Genomic DNA, 12,752 nt, shown 5'->3' with positions numbered 1-12,752 from the left:
CACAGATGTTGATGCATCTCTGTTGATACAGCCGGCCTCCTGGGCTGCAAGCACGCACTGCTGGCTCATGTTGAGCTTTTGATCCACCAGAACCCCCAAGTCCTACTCTGCAGGGCTGCTCTCAGTGAGTTCCTCTCCCAACCTGTCCTCTTGTACAGGTTGTCCTGACCCAGGTGCAGCACCTTGCACTTGGCCTTGTGAACCTCATTAAGCTCACATGGGCCCATTTTTCTAGCTTGTCCAAGTCCTTTTGGATGGCATTCCTTCCTTCTGTTGTATCAACTGCACCACTCAGCTTGGTGTCCTCTGCAGACTTGCTGAGGGTGTACTCGATCCCACTGTCTATGTTGTTGATAAAGATACTGAACAGTACTGGTCCCAAGATGGACACCTGAAGGGCACCACTAGTCACTGGCCTCCAACTGGACACAGAGACACTGACTGCAGGTCTCTCTCTGGCTGTGGCCATCCAGCCACATTTAATTCATTATTTAATTCATTTAGTGTGATACTGAGGAATTACACCTGGTGTGCTTTTTTTTTTCCCCATTTGATACTTAAGTGCCTGAATTTTCTTCTTTCAGTCAACACAATTACAATAATTTTCTCTTTCTTACTATGTTTCCTGTGCTTGGTTGGAGGCTCAGGGATTTTCAGTATGTGCTTTAACAAAAGACTACTTGCTTTATTAGAGGGTACCCTTTCCCTGCTTTTCCAACATTCCTTATCAATGCTTATTCCCCATTGAAAACTTGGTAGGAAGGGTGTCTCTATGTATATGAATGAGGCCAAGAAACCAAGTTATTCAAGGTAAAGGAACAGAGCTTTATGTACACTTAACAAATCTCACATTACTTCTAGAAAGTAAAATAGGATATTCATCAATATTCATTAGACAAGTAAAACTAATCACCAGTCTAAAGGTTAAGCAGTTATATTTGCTGCCTTGGATGTCTTAAGGGAACAAAAAAGAAGACAGAGGTAGGATGACTTGCCCATTTCATCTCTAAGGAAAATAAAGAATTTAGTTGATTAAGTTAGGCAATTATGATGTCTAACTTTTAAGTCACTAAAGAATAAATTAATTTAATCTCAATTGCCCAAGCTGCAGCACTTCATAAGTGACTGGTTTCTAGCCAAGAGAATGACCTTCACTCTAACCAGTAAGCTTCAGTTCCCACAAGCTAGGGAAATTACAGCTTTTAAACCAGTTAGACACTGCCTGGTCTGGTTACTCATTATGTACCTTGTTCCCTCAGGCCTTTTTTAAGCTCTGTACAACAGAGATGAAAAAAAGCTGTGCCCATTCTGTGGAACATTTCAGTACAGAACATTTTGTGTTTTGCTTTGTTTTCTTAAGTCAAAATGCAAAATGTTTTTTTCTCCTCATCCTAAGGCTCAGAAGGCAGATATTTGTTTAGAGAAGAGACTGGACTTTTGATGAAGGCAAGGACAAGTCTAAAACTTCACTTTGTCCAAGTAAGCGTGAAGAAAATTAAGTATAGAGAACAAGACTATCAGGAAAATTTAAAAGGTAAGTTTATATAACGGGAGGGGGCAAAAAAAATGTTCTGCTCACACTCACGTTAGATGATCAGTACATTTAAAACCAAGGATGGTCTTAACTTTTTTTGGAATTAACATGTTTGGATTTATGTTAGTGACAGTCATGCAAGAATGAGATGAATCTGCATAATAAACCCCATTAACTGTCATTTTACTCATCCTGGGACTAGTCAATCATCTAGAAAATTTGATTTAGATATACAAGTATTAGAGATGGAGCAACCAGTACCTCTATGCACTTGGAAAAATAATCTCTGTGCTACAAAAAGAAAGCTTACAGGAAACAGAGAACAGAAGTAACCAAGGTCTGTACTGCATCTGTGAGTAGAGAGCAAATGTAAGCCTAAAAAAAACAACAAAAAAAAAACAAACTAGCTTTTCAAGCAACTGCATGGGTTACATGTCACACCAGAGGCTGAGACAAAGCAGCTGAACCTATGCAGTTATGCCTTCACTGCGTTGCTTCCCAAAGACTAAATTAAGAAATCATACTTAAGATGTCTGTTCTATAAATATCCATTTTCATTTAAATACACGTATAGCCCGTTTCAAATATGTTCTTGTGACAAAATAATTGAAATATGCATGAAACAGGTCAAAGAAAGAATAGCAGTTGAGAGAACAGTGTCAGACATGAAAATCTTCCCAAATTTTACCAAGATCTTATTTCACTTTTTTTTTTTGTATAAATAATTACGTGACAATTAAGTACCATGATCACATTTTGTATTGAACTGCCTGTATTGCTTGATATGGTTCAGACTTGCAAAAAAAAGGTGGGGGGCACTGCATAACCTAGTACTGCATCATACAGTTTGACACAGCTGTGACTGCACAACTGGGCAGGGGCAAAAAAATCACAGGAGCAGACAACACTACCTTAATGGGTAGCTTTAATTAATAGGTAGCTTACTTTCCAAGTAAAGGCTTAGGTGTGTTTTTTCTGAGGTCATGTAGACAGCAATAAGTGCCCACTGGGTGCATTCAGTCCCAGCTGAAGAGACTTACTGATTACACCACAGATTATTATTTTTTTTAATAAGATAAAAATCCCAGAAATCGTAACTTCTTTAAGTACTAACTACTCATTTATTTAGAGCCATTTCCAAAGAACGGTAGAGGATAGCTTCAAAGAGGAATATATGCTTTTTGTGGAGACAGAATTGTAACATTATGTTCTGATGAAAATAGAGGGAGGCTAGACTCTTATACCTGAGCGAGAATACATGCAGGTATTTTCTATTCTAAAGAAACTGCTAGTGATAAGGTCTGGACTGAATGTGGTAGAGCGTGCAAATACAACCAGAGGTAAATACTTTGTGTTAAACTCCCCCTGACTGCTTTACCAGAACTGTAAAGCAACATAACACCTTGGCCCCTATAACTTGCAGACAGTTGTGGTGGTTTTTTTGTTTGCTTTTTTTTTTTTATTTTTGTGTTTTTGTTTTGTTTTTTGTTTTGTTTTTTTAAACTGGGCTTTTACTCAGATTCTTCTACTAAAAGAAGAATTCTTCTAAACAAAGTCGAGCCAGAAAACCAGTTTAACAACTGTTTTCCATGCCAGGGAAAATTCAGGAACTTCACCCCAGCACTCCTTTATTAAGGAAAAATAGGAATTTCTCAATGAGCACATAGACAAGATAGACATCCTGCAAAATGACAGACTTGTGCAGCACTGCTGTTGTACATGATGCAAAGCAACAATAATCAGCTGGGCCAATAAGTCTCACCAAAAAGACAAACTTCAGCCTTTAGATTTGATATCTACATCTCTGCTTACCTAACTACATTACTTCATCAGAAAACTGCTCCCAGAACAAAAAAAAACAAAAAAACAAAAAACAAAACAAAAAAAAAAAAAAAAAAACAAAACAAAAAAAAAAAGAGAAGACCCTGAACAGAAGAGGTAGAACACCCAAATATTCTGAGCAATCTTGGCAAATGCCTCAAGCCAATGCTGCAGTATCATGCATCAGCTAGAGCCATCCTAATCACAAAAGGAATAAGGTCAGAAAGCAACGCAGCTGAAGGCCATCCTAGAAGAGAGACCAACGTACAGACAGAACAGGAGAGAAGAACGTAAGCTGGTAGTACCAAGTCCAGAGCTGACAGGACACCATGGGCATTAAGACACCCTTTACAGGTTTCTCTCCTAAGCAATAGCTAGGGTCTAAGCTAACACAGCAACTGTGCTTTTTACCAAGGCCAACAGTTCCTGCAAAAGGGTGGAGGGAAATCAAACAATTTAAATACTTATCTCCTGCACTCAGTGGCTGTACGTTTTGATCTTACTGCCTTTGGAGTTTCACTGTTTATGATCTTTTTATGATCTTTTATGATCTTTTTTCATGATCTTTCAATGACAAACCATCACCATCTTTCCCTCTGGTCTTTGTGTATGCATCTAGGTAAAATAATCCTTCCCTTTAAGGCACAAACAGAACTACAGCTCCTACCTCGACAGTCCTAAACATTCCTAGAAAAGCAGCAAACTAGAGGTTTGAATTGGACGTGCTAACCATCTACCACAAACCACAATCACCTTCTAACCTAAGTTAAAAGGAAATGTTCTGGTAAGTACCTTTGAATGCATTCCTACAGGAAGTTTTCCCAATCCATTCTGTTATTGATGGTTCACACACTGTCCTTCTAAGCGCTGAATTTCTCTGCTGGTTCACCCCTCAACCACAACTACAGATACTGGCAAAATTCCTGAAGTATCCTTCAAAATGCGAGTAAGAAAATCTTATTTTCTTCTACAATGAGCAGAGGACAAGGGTAGAAAACTGTACGGCTCTTTTCACATTGGCAAAAAATACAAAGAGTATTTTATTTCACTTTCATAACATGCTTGTGCTGCCTGTGTTATGGAAGGCCCACTGAATTCTCCATTGTCATTTAAGACAGGTTTATGCTTCATTTCTAGATAATATCATTGTTTCTTCATTGAAAGTATTCCTTGAATGCTAATTCAAGTGTTTGTTTTGGGTTTTGCTCTTTTTGTTTGTTTTTAAATAGACTGCTTTGTGACTGTAATGCAAAGAACAACAAACCCAAAGATACCAAAATACACAGCCTTTCATTCTCTGCCTAGAAGCAGAGAAACGTACATTTCATTTTATTTTCTTGTCCTTTACTCCTTCTGAAATCAAGTAAATCTTTTCTTTCATATAAAAATGCATTTTAGAGATATCAAGCAGTAGATGAAACAGCAGGAAATAAAATCAATGAAATTCGATCTGTGAACCACCAACAGCAGAGAAGAGTAAAAAATGTATTAGGACAGACCAAAAAATTACCATTCAATGTTTCTCGTCCACTTAGAAGTTCAACAGTCAACCAAAAACAGTGGGGAGAAAGAAGTATCAGGTTTGTCATAGGTGCAAGAAAGAAGTGGTAAGTAGAAATCCAGTAAGTCTCTATATAATGTGTCTGCTACAAACCCCTACAAGACTTTCCAATTGCTAAGTACTTCACAGACCAGGGAAATGACAGACCTGGGGACTTCCAAGCCTGGGACTGTCCCAAAAGCTGATTATTCTCACCATAGCCCAGTCCCTAGCACACTTTAAGGAATGGAAGGGCAGCTGCATCAGATACCTGTTTGATATAAAGTACCCATCCATACTGAAATTGTTTCTTTGGCTCTGGTCAATATACAAACCTAAGCATACTAGAAGATACCACTAAAACTGTTTTGCTAAGCTACTTTGTTTTCTTTCACTGATCCAGATAGCTTACACATCAGAACATGCATAGTTAACCACTAGATTTTACCCTTGTTCCTCTTGATTTAGAAGATTACAGTTAATTCACCAACATACCAAAAAATATACATATATATATAAATAAAACATACTCTTAACACCTCTTCAAAAAAACACCTATTTTTTCTCTTCCTCCTCCTGTGCCTCTCCCACATTCCCCTTCAAGCAAGAAATCACGTTTTATTTCACCAAGCCTTCCTTCAGAATTTATTGCTTCTACCATGAAGGCCCTTTCTCCCCGTCTGCAGTCAGCAATTATATCTGCCTTTTATACTGTGAGGTATCAGGAATAAGCATTTTTCCAGACCTCAGCAAGTCATTTGTTATTAAATCCTAAACTTCTCAAATACACGCCAAAAGATTAACAGGAGTAACTCTTTCCTCAATTTGTAGACTAGTGAAAGTCATTTTCTCCCTCTGTATGTGTGCACAGATACTCTGAAAAAAACAGTGCAAGTTCTTGCTTCTCCAAATGGCCACCTCACTATGTTCTTTCTGAATGCTTAGATTAGAAGGCTGAATGTATGCAGTTAGTTTTACTATGCTGCTGTACTTCTCATGGTACTGTTTTAGAGACCAGCTGTAGTAAATCAGCTACAACCACTCTCAGAATTTCTAACATTAGTCTGCTTTGTATGTTCAAGGTCTGTAGGTTCTACTTAGTCTAGTCAAATGGGAGAAATTCAGCTCTTGGTCACCTTTTCACCATTACGTGGTTTCATTAGTAACACTACTACCGCATTTACCAGCACTTTTCAGAGTGAAATATCTTCCTGCTATTGATTAAGTATTTCCACTGCATAATTATGAGAAGTGCACCTGACACAGTAGCTAAGAGCCATCTGGTATTCAGTAAACTTAAAATCATTGTAAGTAACAATTTATGATTTGTCTTGGCAGGCTGCTACAGTAAAGTGCTCTGAATTTGTGAACCAGCTTTATTTTAGAGAACAAAGCTGCCAACTGATTTTCAGGACTGAAATACTACCCCCAACCCTTCAGTGGCTTAGAAAATAATGTTATTCTAATGTGTTTTCTTGTTGTTGTCGCTGGTTATTTGTTGTCATTGTTATTAAATCCCAAGCTATTCCTTCTAATATACTGAAGGAGTATCAACACATACAAAATTTTATTTCCATTCACATATTTTACAGGTTTCTGATCAACCATTTGTACTCCCTTGCTAGCTGCCTTAGCTTTAGAATCAGTAGCGGGGAGGAACTTACGCTGGTCACTCGACGGTAGATCTGCGCAGCATTTTGGCACTCAGAATAAGGATACTCAGACGTTGCCATCTCTAGCATACACATCCCAAAAGCATATACATCAACGGATTCATCATATTTCTCCTCATACATCTCGGGGGCCATGAACTCTGGGGTACCTTAAATTAAAAGAACGATTCAGACTCTAAATGTCTCAAAGCGAGCAGAGGCTGCTGGCGTTACTCACCGCAGGAGGAAGCAGTTGGGCAGACCTGTGAGACAAGAGAAAGTGGAGGCAAAAAGAAGAGGGAGGAAACCCTTAGTCACTCTGTTCCATCAACATACTTTGTGAGTCTTCCATTGCAAGGTCTTTATGGAATAAGAATGGCATGAAAGGGCTGATGTGATTCTTGTTTTATGCATGTTAGTGTAAGAATCAAAACAGACTGGATCAGGCATCAAATGGAGGGAAGGGGGATAAGAAGAGGGGAAAACAGTCAGACTAGCCATAGGCTGCAAACCAAATACTAAGGAGAGTTAAGACACTTACCTTTTCTCCCTGTAAAAAAGGAGGCACATTAAACCTGTTTTCAAGAATTACCTGACTGCCCTCTGCTGCAAAAGAAGTAGTACTGGTAGGAGCCCACAGCTAGTCTCTGACCTAGTGCTCTCCACCTATTTTTTTCAGGCAGAATAGTTCAGGAAAGGCCTTGCAATGAAAAACTCTGTCGTTAAAACATAATTCTTCATGAAAAAGGATAAAAAGTAATTTTTCTGCAAAGGCCACTCACCAGAGCCCTCTTCTTCATATACTTACCTTCCCACCTGCAGTATATTTATAGGCCTACTGCAGATACAGGCATTAGTGAGGAACATCCTACAGTCAAAAATACTTAGAAATACAGAGAGATTGAGTTACAGGCATAGAGCGTGAGATTCAACAAGTCCCATTTAAAGAGTTTGAAGAAAATTTTTGCTCAGGGAAGCATCACTGCACCCTCTTTGCAGTCCAAAGGATTGCACTGCATGATCAGATTTACTTTAAGCCAGAGATGCAAGTTTGCTTGTTGTAAATTTCAGTACAGAAGTATTTCCTGCAGACACCAGATTCAAGACAGTTTACAAATCCTTCAACAACCACATTGCTCCTTTTCACCACATGAAATCAGAAAAGAGAATGCAGTTGTAGCCACTTATCCAAAGGCTAGCTATTAACAGCAAGATACAAAGCTGTAATTTTCTAATGATAAGAGTATGTTTAAGAAAATCATTTTTTTTTTTGGTATTGGATATTTTTCATTCCTACTAATACTATGACCTGGTTAAGAAGCAGGAAATATTTCAGTGACTCCTTGCAAAATAGTTTACAGGTATATATCATTAATCCCATCTGGGAATCTAGAACAGGACTGTTGAGCAATATTGCATTTTAGCAAGCTTAAATACTAGGAATAAAAGCAACTTAATTCCCTGCAGCCTACTCACCCAACTACAAGAACAAAGCTGATAAAACCAATTCTTTGAAGAATTCACAGAAAAGGTCATCCTAGTTCTATCAACCCAATAGTTTATTTCTCAAAAAAAAGGTCATTAGGGGATACTTAAGAACAAACCAAGTACAGGACTACACTTCCCCAGTGCACCCCCTTCCATAGTCTGGGGACCTCCTGAGTAAGACATTATACCACAATTTGCAATATTTTTATTTTTTTGATACATCTTAGTTTTTTATGACTCACAAAATGTACGAGATTTAATATTAACACCTGGTGACAATCAAAAATATTAGTCATACAAATTAATGCTAGACTAAATATCAATGTTGTTTGGTCACCAAAATCCATTTGGACATTTCTTGAAGAGGCACACTAAAGGTGAGATTTATAGTTAAGAGAGGTTTTATCAACAGCGTTGCAAGAAATTGTTGGGCAAGGCAGTAAATCTAGACTGAAATACTTAATGTTAACATAAAAAAAAATCAAAAAACGCAACCAGCATTTCAACACGTAATATCATCAGGAACAGCAAATGATCTCAACAGACGGGAAACCCAGCCTGCACATCTTCAGGCTTTGACCATGTACCTTTGAAACCATATTTTTAAGGAAAGCTCTTAAGATTCAAGTTCCCAAGTACGTAGACTGGCTCACCAGCCTTCAAAACAGTAGAGGCTTACCTATCACACTTTTGGCAAAAGAAGCTCGCTTCAGGGTTGCCAGACCAAGGTCTCCAATCTTGACTGATCCAGTGGGGCCAGTAATGAAGATGTTGTCACATTTTAAGTCTCTATGAATAATGGGAGGAGTGCGTGTGTGTAGAAATTGTAAGCCTTTCAGTATCTGACGGCACCAGCTTCGTAGTACTTTGATTTTCATCACTTTAAATCTTTTCAAATACCTAGTGAAAAATAACAGTACATTAAACAGGTTCCAACGTCAACCCATTGTCTTTCAAAATCAAGTTCTGCTACCAAGTAGCAGATTACGCTGTACCATTTGATGCTCTGAAGTGAAAAAGCAGTAATTAGAGAGATTCAGAAATTTCAGCTTCACCTTCTATTTTAAAAACTACCAGTGAATTTCACAATTTGAAGAGCTGAAGATGCACCCCCCTCCTAAAGCATAAACTGCCATATTGAGAATTTCTACCCAATTCCTTCTAACCAGGAGACTATAGTGCTGAAAGATAAAAGCAAAATACTTGATATATAGCTAATAATTCCTCTGCATACAAAGTCAATCTTAAGATAATTAGACACTTAGTTTGCTAAATCTCAAGGCACTGCTTCCCCAACGAAGAGTTAAAAACTTCTGTATTACACCTCCCTTATCTACTTATTTAAGAGGATTATTTCCCCCTACTTTTCATCCCGTAACCACTTACCACTTAACCACTATAAATAGTTATAACCTTTTCCTTGATGAAACAGGGGGCAGGGGCAGTGGAGCCAAAGATGCTAACAAAGAACAAGAAGTACTGAGCTGTTGCAAACTGCGTAAGAACTATGAAGTCATTATAGTTCAGTTATCAATATTAGTCCAAACTTTTTGATCAAGGACTCCAGATTACGCTTTAAATCTACTTCAAATTTACTTGCTGAGTGGCTAAGCAAATCAGAATTTCTCAGAGATCACCTCCCTGATGTTATCCCACATGAGATGTGATCACCTGAATCTGACCAGTTGCTATTTCAAAACTATGGACAAATATGAACGTGAGAAAAAATCTTTTAAAATGTTACGCCAAAGAATTGATGGGAAAGAGTTTGTACATAATGTCAGCATACCTTAACTGTTCTAACAGCCTTAACTGTTCTAACATTGCTGCTTTCCAAAATCCATGTCAGAAGAGTCAAAAAATCTTTTCCAATCCTTGTGACAGAAGAGCGTGATCTTATCCTACTCCTCGACTTCAACAAATTAGATGCCACACAGTGAATAACCTATGACAGTATTCAAGTGTTTTCCAGCTGTGTATTCTCACTATCCCTCTCCAGGTAGAAGAGTTTAAAGTGAAGAGTTCTTTTCTTTCTCCTTTTTAAAAAGTACGGGCTGAAATACATTTAGAGAAGGAGCTGCTGAAATAGTATGCTGCATACAGCAATAACTTTATTCTTATGTAGCCAATGTTACTCAGTTAAGTCTGACCAGTTTTACACTGCCACAAGACTGGTGGTAAATTCTATGACCAGGATGGAATTCAGCAGATATATTCTTAAAACCAAGTAAGGTTCAATTATTCTGTGGCAGTGTTCAGTCTCTTCTGCCTATCCACTTAATCAGGAGTATAAATCTTGATAAAATTACTTGAATCAATGCCAACATAAAAATTCGATATATAAATCCCTTTTACTTTAACTTCTCTGGTTCAAAGGGAGATCTGGAAAGCAAGTTGCGAGCAATAACTCTGCTATGAAAACAGAACTGTAAAAGCAATCAGGACCTTGTTCCAGAAGGAGTCTCAAAACAGAATGTAAAGACGAACGGGGAAAAGCCAAGCCAAGGAAGGAGACAAGCTGAAGGAGGTCCTGGATCACATCAGCTACCACTTGAATTCTTGCTATTGACACAATCCTCATTCATCTCTCTTGAGCCTGTTCCAAAGATCACATGGTAGGGGCACTTCAGTTCAGCATCTGGAATCCCTAATTACATTCTTGGTTTCAAATATGCTAGCCTACTGCCAGCTTCTCACTGTTAAAAGACCTGGGTCCAACCATCACCCAGCATCCTGCAGTGTTGCTATAATTTTTCCATAACACTGTCATGAACTAAGGCTCATGTCACTTAAGGCAGAAAGCATTTCAAACTGGAAATGTATAAATACTTAAAAGTACACGGACAGCCATATTAGCCAGTATGTTTTCAGTTTTCCTAACATCATATGATAAATCAGGTTAGGAGAGACCTCGGGAGGTCTCTGGTCTAAGCTCCCTTTCCATGCAGGGTCAGCGCGAAGTCAATCAGGTTAATTTGGGTTATATCCAGTCAGGTCTTGAGAGTCTCCAAGGATGGAGGTCGCACAGCCTCTTGGGGTAACCTACTCCACGGCCTTACTGTCCTCAGTGTAAAGGATTTTCTCCTTATACCCAGTCTGAACCTCTCCTGTTTCAATGTATGCCTGTTCTCTCTAATCCTCCCGCCATGCACTAAGGGAAAGAGCCTCTGACTTCTTCAGAGGCACTGGAAGACTGCTTCTAGGTCTCCCCCAAAGGCTCCCCATCTTCAGGCTGAAGATGCCTGGTATTCTCAGCCCCTCCTCACACAGTAGGCACTCCAGCCCCTGACCATCTTGGTGACCCTCAACTGAACTTGCTCTTACTTAATGTCATTCTTGGCTATTTTACAGGGTAGTAGTCCATTAAAGACAGGTATTTGATCTGAGCACAGAACAATCCTAATAGCTAACTACAATGAACAGAGAAAAACAGGAACTAGAGTTTGGCTGTCTCAATCTTTTCTTTTTTTTTTAAAGCAGGAAGGCTCATGACCTATCACAGCATCTCATCTCCAGGAGCTAGAGGAAACCCTACTAAGTTAGCAGAAATAGTTACAAAGGCATGTATCCTATCAGATAATTAACACTTTCTTTTTAAGTAGATCAGAAGCACATACTACAGTGTCCTCAGGAAACAAGACTAGAGGTTGAGACTTGAGTCTGTTCATTAGTTTTTTTAAACAAAGTGGCAATGATGGCTATGTCCCTAGTCTCAAAATGAGGAAGATATCATTTACATGAAAAGCAGATAATACAGACATACTGAAAATATATGGAAGTTATACTTAGTCAAATTTCACATGCTAAAACAAGTGCGCAGTACAAAACCAGGAATATGACACAGGTAAGTGAAATACTCAATGATATTAACTTTGGTGTTTCAGAAATTTCTCATACAATTTACCTGTCGGGTCTTAAGTGAAGTGGACAAGAATAAACTAAAATATAACAAAGTACACAATGGTGAAAAAAATGAAAGTCTACAGTTTAAAAGATAGCAATTAAAAAGAAAAATATTTTTTTCTGGATAAAATAAAAAGACCTTCATTATTCAGAGTACAAAATAATCCCAAGGCCAGCAAATCTAAAGTATTTCTTCCCATCAAAACATTATCTTATGGCTGTCTGTTATTACTGTCTTATGTTGCTTATGCTACTACACAACAAGACAATCCAAACATTACATTTGTGAGGGAAAGAAAAGGGTAAGAAAGGGAGAAAAGAAAGTTACATTCAACACTACATACACTACCATGAAAATAGATAACTGTAAATAGAAGCACCTGTACAGAGCTGTAAAACCTTTATACTGCTTTAAGTACAGGACATAGAGCAATTGATCTATTACTTTATCTGAAATACTTTAAACAACCTTTAGAAAAACAAAAGCCATTCCCAAACATATGGATAAAGAAAAAGTTGTAACATCTTTAAACCTCCAGCACTATTTCAAGAGACAAACACTTCCATATAGTTACAGTCCAGACTCCCAAGAGCATTTTTTCCTGCTTTAAGCATGTCCGTTTGCAGTTATCAATAAGCATCACAAAAAAAAAAAGAGTTCACAGGGTATTTTAACCAAACAGACTGCAAATTGTTTCCAGCTCCTACAGTCTGCTCACATATTTAGGATCTGAATGACTCTCCAAGACTTAAATGGGCAACAAATTAAGACAATGACCCACAATATATGAATTTCAAATCCTGGCAATTTTAA

The 12,752-nt window shown here is 38.1% G+C and overlaps 1 protein-coding gene across 15 annotated transcripts in view; it reads right to left on the bottom strand.

Moving 5' to 3' along the window:
• WNK1 (WNK lysine deficient protein kinase 1) overlaps positions 1–12,752 on the bottom strand; it is a 103,973-nt gene that overhangs the window by 56,825 nt on the left and 34,396 nt on the right. For 14 of the 15 annotated variants that reach the window (XM_083819785.1, XM_083819794.1, XM_083819793.1 and 11 more), the window contains exons 3-4: positions 8,715–8,935; positions 6,560–6,717 (exon numbers count right to left, since the gene is read on the bottom strand). In XM_083819785.1, coding sequence (XP_083675911.1) covers positions 6,560–6,717; positions 8,715–8,935 — 379 coding nt within the window. Of the gene's footprint in view, positions 1–6,559; positions 6,811–8,714; positions 8,936–12,752 lie in introns of those variants that run through there. The other variant, XM_083819789.1, reaches the window with a different exon arrangement.

Source organism: Anser anser, assembly GCF_964211835.1.
Source record: "Anser anser genome assembly, chromosome: 1".
NCBI classification, from domain to species: Eukaryota; Metazoa; Chordata; class Aves; order Anseriformes; family Anatidae; genus Anser; species Anser anser.
This window is presented reverse-complemented; position numbering and strand designations above follow the sequence as displayed.